The sequence below is a fragment of the Echiichthys vipera genome (genome assembly GCF_963691815.1).
Source record: "Echiichthys vipera genome assembly, chromosome: 17".
NCBI classification, from domain to species: domain Eukaryota; kingdom Metazoa; phylum Chordata; class Actinopteri; order Perciformes; family Trachinidae; genus Echiichthys; species Echiichthys vipera.
In genome coordinates, this window is record NC_139842.1 from 23,216,555 (window position 1) to 23,235,591 (window position 19,037).

The 19,037-nt window shown below is 41.6% G+C and overlaps 1 protein-coding gene across 1 annotated transcript in view; it reads right to left on the reverse strand.

Annotated features, from left to right (window-relative positions):
• Positions 1-430: 430 nt before the first annotated feature.
• The window catches only part of grb2b (growth factor receptor-bound protein 2b), a 41,096-nt gene continuing 22,489 nt past the window's right edge, over positions 431-19,037 (reverse strand). Inside the window, exons 3-6 of the mRNA XM_083930848.1 lie at positions 14,491-14,588; positions 6,300-6,422; positions 5,521-5,689; positions 431-2,574 (exon numbers count right to left, since the gene is read on the reverse strand). Of these exons, the coding sequence (XP_083786974.1) occupies positions 2,389-2,574; positions 5,521-5,689; positions 6,300-6,422; positions 14,491-14,588 (576 nt within the window). The 3' untranslated portion in view covers positions 431-2,388. The remainder of the gene's footprint in view (positions 2,575-5,520; positions 5,690-6,299; positions 6,423-14,490; positions 14,589-19,037) is intronic.

Consider the following 19,037-nt stretch of genomic DNA (forward strand, 5'->3'; position numbering starts at 1 on the left):
TATGTAGACGGTGCAGTTAGTTAGTTAGTAGACTGCTGTTACAGTAATTTCTTAGCTGCAATAACTGTGCAGACTCCGAGAGCGCAGATGCTGAAATGCTGACCAATCGGAGCACACTGGGCTTCTTCAGGAGAGGGGTCTTAAAGGGCCGACACTTAAACTGAGTGTTTCAGACAGAGGGGGAATGCAGGTGTTTTTTGAACGTTAAAGCATTTAAACATGTTCTAGTAGAGACCTAAAATACAAGTATGAACCTGAAAATGAGCATGATATGGGACCCTTAATTGAGAAAATGATCAACAGACTAATCAACAATGAAAATAACTATTAGTTGCAGACATTGTGGCATGACGAGTCAGTTCCCTCCAGGCTCAATGAGGTACGGCTCAACTAAAATATCAACCACAAAAAAATGGTTCTCATTTTTTTAATAATTGCATTTTATTAATTGAAAAAACAAAAAAACAAATGCAAATAAAAAAAAGAGCAAAAACAAAACAGTATCATTAGGTAAGACAAGGCGAGAGACACTTAAATAAGAAGAGTTCCATGTTGGTGAGGATAAAGGTGAAGGCGGGTTGATGTAGGAGGAGGAGGAGCGGGCGGAAGGGGGCATTGTTGGATGGGGCAGGTTGGATTATGTACACTGTTTCTCACTGCAGGACTGGCAGGCCCCGTATAGGGGAGGGAGGGGGGGGGGGGGGGGGGGCTCAAAGTAGCAGGTCGGAGACACTGAAACACCAGAGAGAAAGGCACTATCCAGAGAGAACAAGAAAACACAAACACAGTAAACACACTGGACCAGAAATCAAAACGTCTGACAAAAAAAGTGCTTGACCACACGCCACATTGGACAAAAGAAAAATAACAAAACAATAACTTTTACATCGTTTAAGCTGATCTCTCAACTTTTAGCATAAAAGACAATCTCTCAGTTTTTTCTGAACTGTTAAATCTGTGCCAGCTGCGGATCTGCACTGGTGGTGATTACACAATGTGATTATCCAAACTCAGCCTCTTTGCTACGTGCAGGTATAACAAGGAGGAGAGCGTCTGCGTATGCATGCATGTAATGAATGTTTGTGAATATGCATGTGAACTACCTGTATATATCCTCATACACCACCCTCTCCAATGAATACCGTCAACATCGCTGTTTCAGCGTGTCGTTTAAAATCCCTTGCGTGGTTTATGTAGTTCAGTTCTCCGACCTTGCTTCCCTCATGTTAATGTCTGTGGACTCAGTCAGCTACATTCACTGCCCAAGTAAAATGGCTGCAATAAATACATTGGCTTTGAAAAAAGGTGGCTGACCTTTATAGAGGGCTTTGTAATACAACAGCTCTTGCAGCATTCATGGCTCTACTTGCTGGTCAACGTTAGCTTCCTGACAGGATTAGTTTCTCCCCAAGAGATCTAACTCTACTTCTTTGCATTATAGACAAGAGAAATCTTTTCAGATGGAATTTATGACCCCTTAAATATCAGGCTGGATTATCTGAGAGCCCTCAGATAGATTCAGAAAAAAAAGACTGACAATTCAACACATCCTAGAGCTACTAGGTCTAATCCAGACTAACAAAAGATTGAACATAATTTACAAATGGAAAAAAATACAATTTGTGATGAGAGGTAAAACAGACAAACACATACAAATATATAATATATATATTCTTAAAAAATGGATTCTCTCTATACTTGATTTATTTATACAGCCAAAGGCTGATGTACAATGCTCACGTGCCAATGATCTTAGACATGGAAACTTGCTGTACTGTAGATTGCATTTTTTTTTCTCTCTTCTTTTTGTACATTTTTAAAACCATTTCTTCTTTTTTATATTTTTAATCTTTTTTTTTTTAAAACAAGAGTTAGGATTAATCGGTAGGCATTTCATTTAGGTGATTAAAACAACATGCGGCAAAGAAAAAAAAACACAAAAGAAAGGCAGAATGTTAAGAAGTTAAGGAGAAGACAGAAGCAGCTGTGGGAGCGCTAGAATCATTTGGTTATCTTCACGGTTGGTGCACTACTCTTTAGTTTCTCTGGATTTAGATTTCCCTCAAAAGACAGTTCGATCCTCGCCGAGGCATTCGCTGGGGAGGCGAACATTCTCAGCGCAAGTAAAAGTTGATTTTCGCTCAGCTGCCACCCGCACAGCGATGCCTACGACAGCACTACTCCTGTTTTATCTCTCTCTCTTTCAGTTGTTTGCATTCTTCCTGTCTGCTCCGGTTATCGTGGGATGGCGAAGAAGGGTGGAGGGGTGGTTGAGGGTTGGATGGGGGCTGATGAGATCAAGAACGATGATGATGATGGTGGTGGTTGTGGTGGTGGTGATGGTTGCTGTTGTGGTTGTTGTTGTTGTTGTTTACATGGTCTGACTGTTTACATGTTCCGATTGACAGGTGTGACGTAGTTGCGGGGGAACATGCCCGTTTGACCGTGGCAGCCTCCTTTCCACCAGTTGGGGTCAGAGTTGTCCAGGACTTGGATGAAGTCTCCGCGTCGGAAGCCCAGCTCCCCTTCCTCCTGCGGGTCGAAGTCAAAGAGCGCCTGCACATATGTGGGATGCTGTGCAGTCAAAAGAGGGAAAGAGAGATGGCAAGACAAGTTAGCAAGGTGGCGATATGATGACAGAATTACAATACTGACAAACTAAGTAAATGGTGACCTTGGTTGAAGGAACCCTAGGCAATATTCTCAATATCCAGTGTTCACCAGGACACTCTCCAACAAGGGTTACTTTTGTTTCTTTATTATAAAATCAAAGACACCAGATCCAAGAGCAAAACTAACACTGCAATCAAAAATGTTTTATTGCAAATAACACATTTCTGATTACAAATGTGTTACTGTGACTGCTAAAGTTTTGCTTTTGACTCCTAAAGTTTTGCTTTTGACTCCTAAAGTTTTGCTTTTGAATCCAAAAAATTGGCTTTGAATCCAAAAGTTTGGCTTTTGACTCCAAAAGTTTGGCTTTTGACTCCTAAAGTGTCGCTTTTGACTCCTAAAGTGTCGCTTTTGACTCCTAAAGTTTGGCTTTTGACCCCTAAAGTTTGGCTTTTGACTCCTAAAGTTTGGCTTTTGACTCCTAAAGTGTCGCTTTTGACTCCTAAAGTTTGGCTTTTGACTCCTAAAGTTTGCTTTTGACTCCTAAAGTTTGCTTTTGACTCCTAAAGTTTGCTTTTGACTCCTAAAGTTTGCTTTTGACTCCTAAAGTTTGGCTTTGACTCCTAAAGTTTGCTTTTGACTCCTAAAGTTTGGCTTTTGACTCCTAAAGTTTGGCTTTTGACCCCTAAAGTTTGGCTTTTGACTCCTAAAGTTTGCTTTTGACTCCTAAAGTTTGGCTTTTGACTCCTAAAGTTTGGCTTTTGACTGCTAGAGTTTGCTTTTGACTCCTAAAGTTTCTCTTTTGACTCCTAAAGTGTCGCTTTTGACTCCTAAAGTGTCGCTTTTGACTCCTAAAGTGTCGCTTTTGACTCCTAAAGTTTGGCTTTCGACTCCTAAAGTTTGGCTTTCGACTCCTAAAGTTTGGCTTTCGACTCCTAAAGTTTGGCTTTCGACTCCTAAAGTTTGGCTTTCGACTCCTAAAGTTTGGCTTTCGACTCCTAAAGTTTGGCTTTTGACTCCTAAAGTTTGGCTTTCGACTCCTAAAGTTTGGCTTTCGACTCCTAAAGTTTGGCTTTCGACTCCTAAAGTTTGGCTTTCGACTCCTAAAGTTTGGCTTTTGACTCCTAAAGTTTGGCTTTCGACTCCTAAAGTTTGGCTTTCGACTCCTAAAGTTTGGCTTTTGACTCCTAAAGTTTGGCTTTCGACTCCTAAAGTTTGGCTTTCGACTCCTAAAGTTTGGCTTTCGACTCCTAAAGTTTGGCTTTCGACTCCTAAAGTTTGGCTTTTGACTCCTAAAGTTTGGCTTTTGAATCCTAAAGTTTGGCTTTTGACTCCTAAAGTGTCGCTGCAGCAATATTTCAAAAATCGCAAGAAAACCAAACAGTTTTCAGTGGTTGAAAAAACTCAAACTACGTGATTCAACAATAGCATCCTGCTAACTACCACAGAAATATTTACTCTCTCTCTCTTTCCCTCTGACCCTAACCTGTCATTTCTTTGCATCTCTGTATTGTCTGTGGTTTTAGTCACAGTTCCTCTCTTCTTTGCCCTGCAGCAGTCCCTCAGACCTGCCAGCTTCATCGAAGTTAACTTCCGTTGCCTACCGAAGTTCAGACTCACGCAATCCCAAATTTGAAATGGAATGTTCATGATTCTCACAGAGAAGTTTATAGTTTATTATATCTGTTTTTCATAGGTTACACACAATACTAGCCCCAAGCTCTTTAGCTATTCCTCATCGTGGCCGTCTCTACCTACAGTTCAATCCTAGAGCACTATTCTTCTTTTGGCAGAAAACCATGAAAGAAAAAAAATTGCAATCAACCGTAACATCGTGACAGTATCATTCCAGCCGGAGTGTTCAATCAATTTTGTATTTTCAAATGGATTCTCAGCACAATATATAATCCCCATAATACCTCAGCCAATATTTTTTTGCCTATGCAAAAAATCAAAAATTAAATATCTCTTAAAGTTATATATTATTCATGCTTTCAAAATTAAATGTAATTGAATTTGAACTAAGGAATCTATAACATGTCTTGTACTATTGAGGAGAACTGGACCAAGAGTCAACCAACCAACTTTGCATCAGTGACAGTGTTATTTTACTGCACACTGAACGATCATTCAGAGCATTCATACATTAGTTGTGATTACTGAAACTAGCCAGCTTTAAGTTTTTCCGTCTTTTTTTTTTTTTAACACATACAACTTTACACACTGGAGGCTCGCCCGTGAATTTGCATAGCGACAGGTAAACAGTTAAGCAGTCCAGGGCTTTTATTGTGAAAGATGGGAAGAGTGGATCTGGTATGCACTGCTGTTGTTTAGGTTGAAGGAGTCAAGTTGGTAGGGACTACTGAGCCTCTGTGTTGTCGTTTTAGAATCCTCATGCCTTTGTTTGTGGTGTCAAAGCTCAGAAAAATAGACCTCTTTCTGTCAAATAATGACATCACTTTATCACTGCATAATGTGTGAAAGTACTAATGACGAAATCAACATTTGAAAAATACATATTGATGTGTGAAAGGTGTTTAAAGCCGGTGAGCAGGCCGATGCGTTTTCATTCTGCTGCATCCCGGCAATAATTAAACTTTATTACTTTACGCCATCCAAATCATAGTAACAAGCTTCACTCTGAGTAATAAAAGAGAGAACCGTTCAAATGCTTGCACTGCAACAGTTGTTCACATGTGGTTAAGCTGACAACCAACATTCTCTTTCTGCTAAGAACTTCCCCACAAGTGATCTAGATTAGAGGGAGGGCCAAATATTTATAGGAGCACGTATGGTTCCAGTAAGTTTGAGCGGTTCACCCAATTCTGTTCACCTCTAAGTAGGTTATAACACATCAATATGTAAAAAAAACAACCTTTGCTCACTCTTAGGGGTGTCAATTCTTACCTGGGGGACCTGCTCTATGTCTCGCAGGAAGATTTGTTGATTGCGAGAGACCGAGGTGGAGCGATGGTAGTCCACCAGCTCGTTGAGGGAGTTAAACTTCACCACCCATAGGAAATACTTTCCGGCCCCATCACGAAGAACCTTGAAGTGCTGGACGTCATTTCCAAACCTGCGTGAGGGCACAGAGAGGAAAACTATAAGGGGAGGGGATATTGAAGGCAAAGCACAGATTTAAATGGAAGGTGGAGGAACAGTCGGACATGGATCTTACTTATCAAATGCATTCCATCTGACTGTGACAGCCTGGTAACTATTAGTCAAATGAAGATACTATTGAATGTCAGTCTGTTAGTGGCGTGACCAAGTGGAATCGGGACAGTCCAGACAGTAATTTAGATTCATATCTTAGCGTCAACTTTACATGTGACCTGCTGTGAACTGATGTGTCTTCTGGGAAGATCAGAACAGATAAAGACACATAAGAGGAAATGAGCTCTGCATGTGTCAGCTAAAACTGGAAGTACTCCTAGGGCTGATGTCCAACACACAACACAAATGACATCTGCTAACTCTGGTCAGCAGAGGGCAGCACTGAGCCTTCACAAGAGTAAGGAAGAGGCTGCGCTGATGACTCAAACATACCAAGTTTGGAAACATACGAAGCTGATCACTTGTAAGGAAACTGTTCATCGATGTGAGGATAATGTTCAATTGCATTTATAGAAAACGCTGCAAGTGTGACCTGTGTTCTTCCTGTACGCTGGTGCTGAGCTACTTACTTCACAGAGAGGGAGAAGTCTCCCGGTGCACTCTCACTCTCTCTGATGAGGAAGGCCCCGTCGTGCCTCTGTTTGTTTAGCATCTCCTCTGCTTTGGCCCGGGGGATCTTCCCGAAGAACCATCTGGAGGAGGAAGGAGACAGGTACAAGTAAGCTTCAGCTAAGGAGACCCCGTAGTTCATGGGTTGACTGAAAAAAATCACTTTTTGAATATTACGAATGCACAACATCTGAGTCATTGCGTTGTCCATTTTTCTTTATTGATGCTTATTGTGCTGAGGAAAACCTTCCACTTTGTCGGTCTATCACAGGGCTAACATACAGATTCCCTCACACCAGCAATAGTTTCAGTTCAGATTAACTTCAAGTCTGTGACCTGAGGAAGGAAACTGAATAGTGAGAAGGTGCCAACATCACACCTTTTGCTGGTTGACAGGTTTGACCTGAGGAGACTTTAGTGTGGAGACAGTGCCCACCACTGATCCGCCAAGCTGCCTGGTGACGACAATGAGCTAAATTATACACCAGTTATAATTCAGCTTCTGCTCGGAGTGCTCTTTGAAACATACGAGGGGAGACCCCTCTTCCCCAACAAGAGAAACAATATGGTATGTTCACACCAGGAAGTAAGGAAAACGTAACACAAGCATGGGCCAGTCCAATGGAATGGCACTGTCCCACCAAATACCAGGAAGTAGATTAGTCATTATTTAATAATAGTGGGAACGCCAACACACAAATTCTAATTTGTGCTAGCGAGCATCTGTGTTTCAAAGTCTCTAAATCAAAAGCAGTAAAGATAACGCTCAATTTGAGATTTAAAGTTGAAAGTTTTGAAACACTTTGAGGTGACATATCTGCTGCTAATTCATAACTGTGAGAAAACTCTGACGGAGAGATGGTAGTGGGAGTGATTAAGATGCATAGAGAGAGGGGGAGACAAATGGGAGTCAAAGCCAGTGAAAGCTCTTTACTTGTGTAAATAATTAAAAAGTACAGTCAGCCAAAAGATGACATCTTGGCTCCTTTACACATAGGTGAAAATCAATAATGAAATGGGCAACTCTTGAACCACTTCATATCGGTCCCTGGCAGCAAAGCAAGCATGCAAACCCAGTCACTTTCCCTGTTTGATAAAAGTGATAGCAGAGCAATTAATGGAGTCAAGGAAACGGCAGGAGGAGAATGACTGGCTATTATTATCAGCCGCATACACGCCCACAACTCTACCCCTGTTAGGGAGTGGGTGGGAAGGGGGGGGCACGCTAATTTCTTAGGCTACATCCACAATACTACAATTTCTTCTTAAAATCAAAAAAATCTCCATCCACACAGATTTTTCAATACTCTGGTATCGCTCCCACCATGAAATCCAACCTGACAATGGCGGATGGCAGTGAGAAGCTCCGTGAACTGGCGGCATGGAGGGAGGACACGTGCCCTACATCTGATACAATGCAGCTCTTTCCTGTTTTCGGAGCTACCGGTGAGTGGAACGAGGTGAAATCTGAGCAGATATTTAGGGGCTTTGAGCAGGTCTCTGTTTCTGCCCGTCCACACTGCTGTAAAACAAAACCACTGGGTTTGTAATATCCTCCCGCTGCTCCAGATTAGCATCTAGTGTATGTCAGTAGGCTGTATTCAAGTCATGGTGCAAGTGCGGCTATTCAATTAACAAAACAGAGCTAACATGTCGTGTCCCTAAAACAATCTGTTGGTACAGTCGATAGAAGAGCAAACAATCTTGTCACTTATAGTAACACCACCACACAAATGACCACAGTCCGGGTCGAGATGATGGAGTTAGCCTGCTAATGATGCTAATCCTGACAACTAGCCTCCATGGAGAAGTGAGGACCAGAGGCTAGCTGTCACTCAGGAGACCGCTCCCCTAATTATTCATACACTTTAAGCTCCAATAAAATAAAAACTAGACCGTCACAAAAATATTCACCCCCCTAAGTGTTGTCATGGAGATATGACCTAAACATACAGACTAGAGCATGGGGGTCAATAAGAAACTGCTCTATTGTGCAAACTACTCTGGCAAACTACTACTGGACACACCCCCACCGGTGTGGGGGCTTGTTCTAAACGCTGGACACCAGGTATAAACTTTGCAAAAGATATGCATTTTAAAAGGAAACTGTCGTAGTGTGGGTGTAGCCTTAGGCGGCTGTATTACTGTTGTGCTGTGGGGAAAAGATCACTTTACAAACAGAACACACTCCGACTTGGCGCAGAGCCATTCTGTGTGCTGTGCTGTATAGCACAGCTGTGTGTGCATGTCTGTTGGGCTGTGGGTGCCTGGTGCTTTTGGGTGACACAGTTGTCACTCACAATGGGGAGACGATGGCAAACTCCAGCCACTTTATCACTGTCACTACTGTTTCTAGTCCATTACTGTTCTGGGGAGTTTTCTCTATCAAACATTTACAGTCACACTCTATTCTACCCGGAAACGAGGGAAAAATCTATTTCACTCAAATCTAATTCCCACAGGTTGAACTATACTGCGACACAGTGTGGTGCATCATATTCTTTTGCTGCACCAAGACAGCTCTGGCTTAAATTATATGTAAAGGAAAATGTCATTAAAAACTACTTTTGGTGACATCCTAGGATGTGGTAACACTTTAAAATGGAGCCCATCAAGGCCACCAACATGAGACATTAAACAGCCTCTGAAAATCGCTGCAGTCTGATTTGTGGTTCTTCCGGGATCTGCTGGCTATTTCACAATAAAAGCCGCACCGAATTATCGGCTTTTAAAAATGCACAATGACAAAAAAAAATTAAAGGAATCATGGTTTTCAACGCACTGTAGCGGGTTGCCTGAATGTTCTTTTGTTAGCGTGCCAGTCGGTGTTTAATCAGACAATTTAATGGTTAGGTTCGTATTTAAAGGTCAATCGCCACATGGAGAAATGAATCAGTGTTAAAAGGTGTCACAAATCACCAGACAGAAGGATCACAATCATAAATACAATCATCAGAGCCACAATGCAAACTCAGTTTAAATCAGTGTATTGCACAATGAGCTACGCTCAGCATCAGAAAATGTCTTTGAAATAATTGTCCAAAAAGGTCCAAATAATGTTCTCCAACAGAAATCAGGTGCAGCTCCCCCCTAATATAATGGTAGGGGAAACACTGAGGTACTGGAAGCGTTGAGATCTTATTAACAGCCCCCCATAATGGCTCTGGTCGATGTTTTCAAACGCTGCTTCAACGTTAAAACACACGAAAGCAAGGCAAGGTTGTTTTGTTGTTTTTAAAGCAAAGGACTGTAGGACATGTGACATGAACCTTGAGCAGGCTGATAAAGTGCAGAGGAGAGACAAGCATATGTTGCTGGGGGAACACACACAGTCAATGACCTTATTATGTGCTGAAATCCAGTTTTAAGAATGGATTCAGCCGTACTTTAAATAACATGTTTGTTCACATTCCCAAACCGTTCCCCTTCTGTGGAATATGATGCCCTGCTTCACCACTTCAGTGCCAGGTCAGATCTTCTGTGGTGTAGAAAGGCCAGGTCCTGCACATGCAAGGCCTGCTAAATGGCACAGCCTTTCCTGCCTTCTCTGATGTGGTTACGATGAGTGGCAGGCAGGAAAATTAATCCTGAGCCCCTGATGAGAAGGCAATAATAAAGTAATGATCAATTTGAGGGGTGACATTTACCTCACGATTGGAAGGGACAGTGATAACTGCTGGAACAAATCTGAGTGTCATGACAAGACTGGCTGAGATGTGCGAACGTATAAATGCTCCATCGTCTCCACGCGGCCTGCTGATCATAAAGTAAATCAATCCAGCGAAATCCAACAATTTTAATACAATTCTTCACATCACAGAGGCTTTAAAAAAAGGGATGATAATAGTGCTGAGTTTAACAATTATTATTGACATGTGTCTGCGTGGGTTTTCTCCGGGTTCTCCGGTTTCCTCCCACAGTCCAAAGACGTGCAGGTGTTCGGTTCATTGATGACTCTAAATCACCCGAATGGTTGTCTGTCTCTGTTTGTCCCTATGTGTCCTGTGATAGACTGGCGTCCTGTCCAGGGTGGACCCAGCCTCACGCCCGATGTCAGCTGGGATCGGCTCCAGCCCCCCCCATTAACATAAAATGTATACATATGTAAAGTGAATGAATGTATGTATGTATATCATTTTTTGGGCTGAGACAGTAGTAGCTTTTAAAAATGACTCACAATACGTTTATTCTGTTGAATTTACATTATGAGTATAGTTGACCGGTGAACTGACTGCAGTTTATTACAGTTTTTCCATCTGTAACATTAATTTGGCCACAGCCCATTAAATAACAGTTCAAATCAAGTCAGTGAAGAAAATCCATTTTTCTCACTTGATGTAGTCTATTAAAAGTGTTCATCACATGTACAATTAAACCTGGGGGAGGAAGGCACTTTTGGCAATGTTGGATAAAAACTCCATAATAATCTTTCATTATATTCTAATTCAAGTGTTCGGAGAGAAAACTTGACCTCTGCACCTCCTCTTTGTTCTGTTTCAGGCTTAAGAAAATCTAGCTCATGAAGGGAGACTTTGGCCAATCACAGGTCGTCTCAGAGAGAGAGAGAGAGAGAGAGAGAGAGAGAGAGAGAGAGAGAGAGAGAGAGACAGAGAGAGAGAGAGAGAGAGACAGAGAGAGAGACAGAGAGAGAGAGAGAGAGAGAGAGAGAGAGAGAGAGAGAGAGAGAGAGAGAGAGAGAGAGAGAGAGAGAGAGAGAGAGAGAGAGAGAGAGAGAGAGAGAGAGAGAGAGAGACTTCACACACACACTTTCGATTGCAGGGCTCAACTCTTACTTTTAAAACCGGGCTGGCAACCAGGCATCAGCTTTTGGTTGCAGGAAGTAAAAAAAAAAAAAGAAGGTTGCCATTCGTAGTCACTTTACATGTATAAAAAATGTACAAATGTCCTTTTTTGTTTTTGGTTCAAATTCATCTGGTTCTTCGTCACATTTGTTTGTGATGTTGACGGATTAGTCACACTTTTCACCCCACAGTCAAATAACTTCCTTTCACCATCGTCTCTAAAACAGATGTTTGTGCAGCGTTGTCACATGCAGTTGTCTGGTTCCAGTTCAGACAACAGCAATATTCAAATACCACTAATGTAATAAATAGTTCAAATGCATTTATTTTGGGATGCATGTTTTTTTTGCCAATTTCTCAAAGAGGCTGCCAATGGCAACATGGCAACTGTGGAGCCCTGCTATTGACTCAGGACGGAGAGGGAGAGCTAGAGCAAGAAGAGGTCTCGCTCTACTTAAAAATATGGAGGTTGTGCATGTCTGCTGAATTTCTGTACGTGGAACCATACAGCCTTTCCACTGAATTCTGCTCTTCTCTGGGATTGTTCAGTCCACTGTGCTATGATTTTTTTTATGGCATACCACAATAATATGACTTCTTTATGACAGGAGGACCTTACCATTTGTTAGTTTTTCACCAAAAAATATGTTTATTCTAAATTTTCAAAAACATTTGTTTCTTAAGAAAATGGAGTGTTTTAAGAGTTTTAAGTGTATTCTGATGATTGAGGATAATATTGTGAATTGCAATTATTTGAGCCAGGAAAATAGAGTCATGAATTATATTATTGTCTCATGCCAAAACATTTTGCAGATAACATTGATTGCACACAGTGAGAATGTGTTGAAAACTTTGTGTACAAGCTGCAACACCCTTGAGAGCCTTCATCATAATGATTATGAGAGGTTCGGTGTTACAGATGTATGAAGCACAGCTAAATATTGATTCCCATAACCATAATACAGACTAAACACTTGAGTATTGATGTTACACTGGCACAAAGAGCAGAACAAAGCGGGCAGTAAAAAACTGAAGCAGACCATGGGAAGCAGGGTTTCCCCTACCATTACATTAGGGGGGCGCTGCTGGGACATTCACTTGTTCAAAGATCGTTTGTTTAATTGTTCGGGAAGAGGCTCCACTCCTAACGGGAAAAACAAAACTGAAACTTATCAGAGATCCTTTATTACTTTGTTTGAGAAGTTGATTCACTCCTAACTAAAAACAGAATGAAACAAACTGAAATTCTTTATTTGTTGTGCTTGAAACTATAAAGTTATTTTTTTATTTAACTTTGAAATAATTGTCCAACAGAAACAGTCCAAAGACATTTTCTGATGCTGAGCGTAGCTCATTGTGCAATACACTGATTTAAACTGAGTTTGCATTGTGGCTCTGATGATTGTATTTATAATTGTGATCCTTCTGTCTGGTGATTTGTAACACCTTTTAACACTGATTCATTTCTCCATGTGGGGATTGACCTTTAAATACGAACACAACCATTAAATTGTCTGATTAAACACCGACTGGCACGCTAACGAAAGAACATTCAGGCAACCCGCTACAGTGCGTTGGGAACGCAGCGTCTTTGTGCATTGTCATCCCCCCCCCACCAACACTGTAAACCTGGGGGAAACACTGGGAAGCATATGGCTGGACAGTGTACAGTCGTGCTTAACTGTTACAGTAAAAGTCAGCTGTGTCAATAATGTAAACTCCTGGATTTTGTACTATATGTACTGAAGTAGCATATCATATGATGTTGTTAAGCTACGTTTGAGACAAAGTGTACTTCTGGATTACTCCTCTAAAGTGTTATTGTGTAATTAATGGGACTTAGTTTAATAGACCAAGGCTACATCCCATGACCATTATGAACAAGCCCACACCCTAAAATGTTGTTGTCATGGAAAACAGAGCTAGATAACTTTCCTGCAGCATTATTGATAGACAAACCTACACTGTTCATTTACTACCACCTGATAACTTTACTGTTAATTTCCTCTCTGCTCAGACTACAAACAGCTGTCTGCTGTGAGCATATCAATGGCTCACCCTCTCACTACACTTCTCTTTTAGCACCAAACTCTCAACACCCTAAAACCGCAAATCTATTGAGAAAGTGGATCAGATGATTGACCGCGAAGGCAAAGACCTCACCATCTAAAAAACTGTTGTGTTGATTCATTATGGAAGAGCAAAAGCTAGTCAAGAAACTCCAATTCCATCGACCAATAGTGTAACTTCATTACTCACTCAGCGACAGACTTTCAGTCAGCATTTATTTATACATCTGGCACACGATCGGCGTGGTCCAGCCAAAAAAGACCAACACAATGACATTCTCTAGTGCAAAAAAAAAAAATTGTCATGGGGTCAATATTCAATTAAGAGTAAGAGGCCTCGAGCACAATATAAAGAGAGCTAATCTGGCGCGGAGCTCAGGTACAAGTTGTAATCCGTAAGATTTCAGATAGGTTGTTTCTAACGGCCCCTTTGGCGGTAAGAGGTAATTGCAGGGGAGAGTGTTTCATCTTATCACGTTCACTGTTACGATGTGTGCGGACCTCTTTTTTCTCTCTCTTTATTGACATGCATTCACAGCTGAGATAACTTTTGTTATGATTTGGCACTATAAATAAAAATTGAATTTAAACTCTACTTCCGGTCCGTCCCCTATATGTGCCCCTCTTAAATCCACACACACAAGTTCCTTTTACATTTCTGCCCTTACTGCAAGCCTGACCCAGAAGTTGGAAGTTCCCCATTTCAAGTAAGCGCAGCATAGCTGATAGTGACGATCTGGGCCAGCAGACCAATCGCTGTCTGCAGCGTCACTAACACAGCGGCCTATTTAAATCTAGGGAGGGAATGTTGCCACAGACACAGATATTGTAATAAAAAAGTGCTTTCATTAGGGGGTCAATGACCATTGTTTTAACTCACTCTGTGATAGATAGGAACTTAAAAGACAATTAAATAAATCGAAAATCTTACAGAGTACAACTTTTAGGTGGTCTCACACACGCACATAGTCTGTGAATAACACTTGTTTCTGGGCACAATCTGACTCAAAACATGATCATGTTAAATCTGATAAGTTAGCCTGTGTTCTTATCACAAGGCTGTGCATGTACTAGCAAGCTTTACATAGCACACACGCGTCAAGAGATCTCCCTGTGTGTGAGTGTGTGTGTGTGTGTGTGTGTGTGTGTGTGTGTGTGTGTGTGTGTGTGTTCACGGTAAGGACAGCATTGCAAAATCCATGACGTGGCAGAATGTGCCCACCCCTAATTAAGACACACACAATTAAAGAGGGACATTAGAGCAGCTGTGTAATACTTACGGATGAGCTTTCATCTCTATGTAATTCTTGGGAATGAAGCCATCTTTTCCATTTAGCTCTGCCTTGTACCAGTTCTGATCACACTCTTCATTTAATACCTGGTGTTGACAAAAAGAGAGAAAAGAGTTGTTCAGGTTAGTGGCACATACAAATGTCAACAATGGACAGCAATCACCCTCCTAAATTTAGCTCTGTGCCATTTCCTTTAATTTCCTGTGACTTCAGAAGGCACATGGACTGTATGTTAGAGAACTGCTTGGTAAATATAAGGAAAATCCAAAACTAACAGCAGGGAGAGCAGCAGGCAAATATAATCTGAATATAATTTTAAAACGCTTCAAAAGATAGCTTCTAATTAAAAAGGACCAACAATGTGTCTGTATGTGACCAGCACATTCGGCTATACTCATTTAGCACAGCGCCTAAGTGACACAGACAGCTGCGAGGGCATTCATGTCTGACAGACTATGGCTACAGTGCAGGTGTGTTGAGCTAGTGTTGCATTGGTGTGTGTCCGAGTTAATATGCGAGTGCCACTTTTGTGCATGTGTGAGCGTGCTCAGGAGACATGAGTTGTACCGAAAGAAATTGACCTTCATGCTGTAGCAGCGGGTTTATCTACAAAAACATGGCTGTTGTTCCATTCACAACTTCAAATGTTAGATTGTTACCCCAGTAGCAAAATGTCATGTCATGTCATTCAAAATATGTGGATTATTTGAAGCCCTTTTCAAAATTCTGTGGAGCGTTCATTTTTAATCAAACTTCTTATCATTTGGTTGTCAGTAAAAAGGCAGACAAAGGAGAAAAACGCAAAAAAAGCATCAAGAAACCTCTATGATGAAAAGTAGTGCACAATTTCCTTCCTTACAATACACTGTGCATTACGTGAAATATTTCCATCATTTAAGCAACATCTAGACATGTACAAATTTCCGAGGAAAACTAAGCAACAGCACTGAGTCACGCAGACTCAGTCTGAATGATGTTGCAAATAGCAGTGACAGCCCGTTTGATAATCTCAGACCAATTTATGGCCACCAAATACCAGCAGGATGGAGCCGGAAACAGCAACAGAAAGAGAAAAAGGATGCGATACATGTCACACAACCAAGCTACCACTTGATTTATTCAATGAGCAGCTTGAAGTAAAGCAGGGTTAGCATTAGCCTCACTGCTCTCATGTAATATGACAGAATGTTGTACTGAAGAATGAAGCATTTTATCAGAAGAATGACTTGAGTTTGTTAAAAGCAATTTCTCTCACTGTCTTTGATCAGAGTTCATCTGCATAATTAAAAAAAAAAAGGGAACATTTTTGGCTAAGGCAGGCATGCAAACCTTAATGCAGCGTCACTGGAGTTTTCTACCACAAGAAAGCAACACACTGAAAAAGAACACTGTTGACAATCCTCGATGCGTGTTAGACTCAAAGAATTTTCCTAGATTACCATTTGGTTTTCTTTGGCTCCCTCTTCCTCAGCCCTTAAATTCATAATTTCCTACGAACCCTGCCCAAGACAGCTGTCCGATAGCCCCCCGTGTAGTGTGAGTGGCCTGGGTCTGTTTGCTCCAGTGAGCCTGCAGAATGCCAGCTGTCACTGGCCTCCCCCAGCTGCTAACCCTGCACAAGACCAGCATAACTGGATCAGGGAGTGGCCTTGGACCAAAAACATAAGTAGGTTGTGGGGGGTATGTGTGTCTATGTTTGTGTGCACATGCATGTGTAACACAGTGGACATCTTCGAATTCATCTATGATACACAGAGATGGAAAGAGCCACATGGGGTGAGTGTGTTTATGTAAGTCAATGTGGCCATGTCTAAGCCAAGACACACAAAGGGCCTTAGCCTCTGGGCAGCATGTTGACACACCAAACCGACCTTTAAGAACTAGCGCCTATAAAGGCACACAGATCCAACACTGCATGGCCTTGCGGCCAGCTGACTGCCGAAATGCAGTTCTCTGCTCACATTTGCAGTAGCTCAATCAGTAGACGGTCTACAACTATGATAGTGTCTTTGTGAGGCTGTACAGAGTGGTGCTTTGAGTTGACTGAGAACATTAGCATGCTAACAGGCTCACCATGATAATTGGTTATGTTTTGCTAGTCTAATGATCATGATCTGAGTTTAGCGACCAGCACAGTTCAGGCAGATGGGAATGTCATCGGTTTTGCAGGTATTTGCTCACAAATCAAAGTGTCAAATTTAACATTGACATGGAGATGGTGCTAGATGAAAAGGAGATCACCAAAGTCAGTAGGATTCATTGTTTGGGAAGGCCGAATGTCTGCAGAAAATTTCCAGGCCATTCATTCAAAAGCTATCAAAATATTTCACTCTGGACCACAAATGTCAATTATGATGTTGAGGTTAAAGTCAGGGGGTCACCCAAATTAGTAGTAGACATCCTCAAGACAAAATTTCATGGCAATCCACAGAATAGTTGCCGAGATATGTCACTCTGAACCAAAGTGGTGGACCACCTGGCTGGCACTGCAATCTTTACAGCCAAGACGCTAACATGGCTAAAAAAGCAGAGGTGAGGAACCACTGAAGTACCTCCACCTGTCACCGGAGGACAGACGGTGACTTTTCTATTTGACCTACTTGTATCTACATGGAAACACATGAAAGCCGTGGCGCACTCTCTGCGGACCTCAGTTGCCTGTTATTTGCCTGCAGCGTTACAGGTTTTGAGCTGTAGTCTGGCTCTATAATGCTGAAAAAGTAAATGCATTCAAAAGAAGCGCCATCTCCGGACAAGATTACCAACATGCGCGAGCAATGGCCAAGGGGTTTTCAAGTCAGTTGCAGTCAACAACTATTGTAGAAGTAGAAAATGTTCTTTTCTACAGTATTGTAGGTGCAAGAGTTGCCGAGCAGTCAGACAGACGATGCTCCATCGTCACAACCCAGGCTCAAGCCCACTTGTTGGCAAGCATCCACTCTGCTGAAGTGCCCCTGAAACTCTACCAGGTCCAGCAGTGCTGTGCGGTGCACCCTGCAATCTGTCCACCCTCAGGGAAAGGAAACAAAAGGAAAACTCAGTTCCTTCTGAAATAGAGGGAAGCTGGGGACATGAAGCTACAAACTGAAGCCTGACACTTGTCTCTGCCTGACGTGTGTGACGTGCTTCATTAAACTCAACATTCAACAGCTACTTGGTGACAATGTAGCTGGCCACGCTTGACCGTTGTGAGCTTTTAAAAGCTCATATTTTGAACACAGCATTAGGCTCTATCAGTTAGATTAAAAATTGTGCGTACCTACAAAATTTTCCAGCTCAATAAGATATAGTGCAATATCTGGAAAATGTGCCAATCTTGATATTTTAAGCCTAGTTGAAATAGCTAAACAAACGATAACTGTGTGGGATCTGTACAAATGTAAAAACTTGTCATATCTTAGACACAACACAATTTAGAAGCTACTGTTGTGACCAAAACTGAAATTGCTAAAGCATGTTTTCAATAACCAGAGCATAGAATGCATTGTAAAATAATCGATCCTGCTTTATCTTCAAAACATATGGAATTTATAAATCTTGTGTCTGGCCTGGGAACATCTCCGGGTCCTCCAGGAAGAGCTGAAAAATGGTGCTGGGAGAGGGAGGTCTGGAATACCTTGGTAAACCAGCTGCCCCTGGAACCGACCCCCAGATTAGCAAAATAAAATGGATGGATGGATATATTGAATTAGGTTTGATTTTAATATATTTGATTTGTTGTGTTTGCGAGTTTGCTACTTCACCAGCCCCAAAGCAATTTGACTACTGAAACCGCAGGCTGTAGGTTTGGTTTCAGAAGTTGGGGAATGCCATAAAGTCAGGGGGGTTTTTCAACCACTGAATTGAATACTGCATTGACTCCTGTAGTATAAATGTAGTATAAATATAAACCAACCCTTTCAGACATCATATCTAGTTTTCCCTAAAAGTGAGACCTACCAGAGTGGCTTGGAAAGAGGTGTGGTATTGAACTGATCGATCATAGTCAATGCAAATAAGCAGCTGCAGTGAGTTGGGATGACTAGCTTCTCAGATTTTCCATCAAAGCCCTTCTGACCTCCACACGCAATTTTACCACCACAGACATAGCTAGTGCCGTGCCGTGGAACAAAACCCACATTCTGGCCATCCAGCTGTGTATTCTGAATACTATCTGTTACTGTCTTTAAAAAAATTGATTACAGGGATAACTTTATTACCTCTGCCAATCTGTGAATCACAGGGAGGATATACAAGTAATGTTTGCTTTAGTGAACATTGTGAGATAGAGAATGGACTTGGCACAGGTCTATGCTTTCCGAGTGCCCTCTAGTTTGTCTTTGTTTTAGTTGCTCTATAATTTATACAAGGCACGCATTTCCCAAACATATTTTTTTAAGTGCAACAATTTGTTGTTGTGCACCTGCCTGAAGAAGAAGAAGAAGAAGAAGAATTACTTTATTTTTATCCCACACGGGGAAATTCAATTTTCACTCTTATTATTATACATGTTACACACACAGGCCCGAAATACACACATGCACAACCAGGACCTA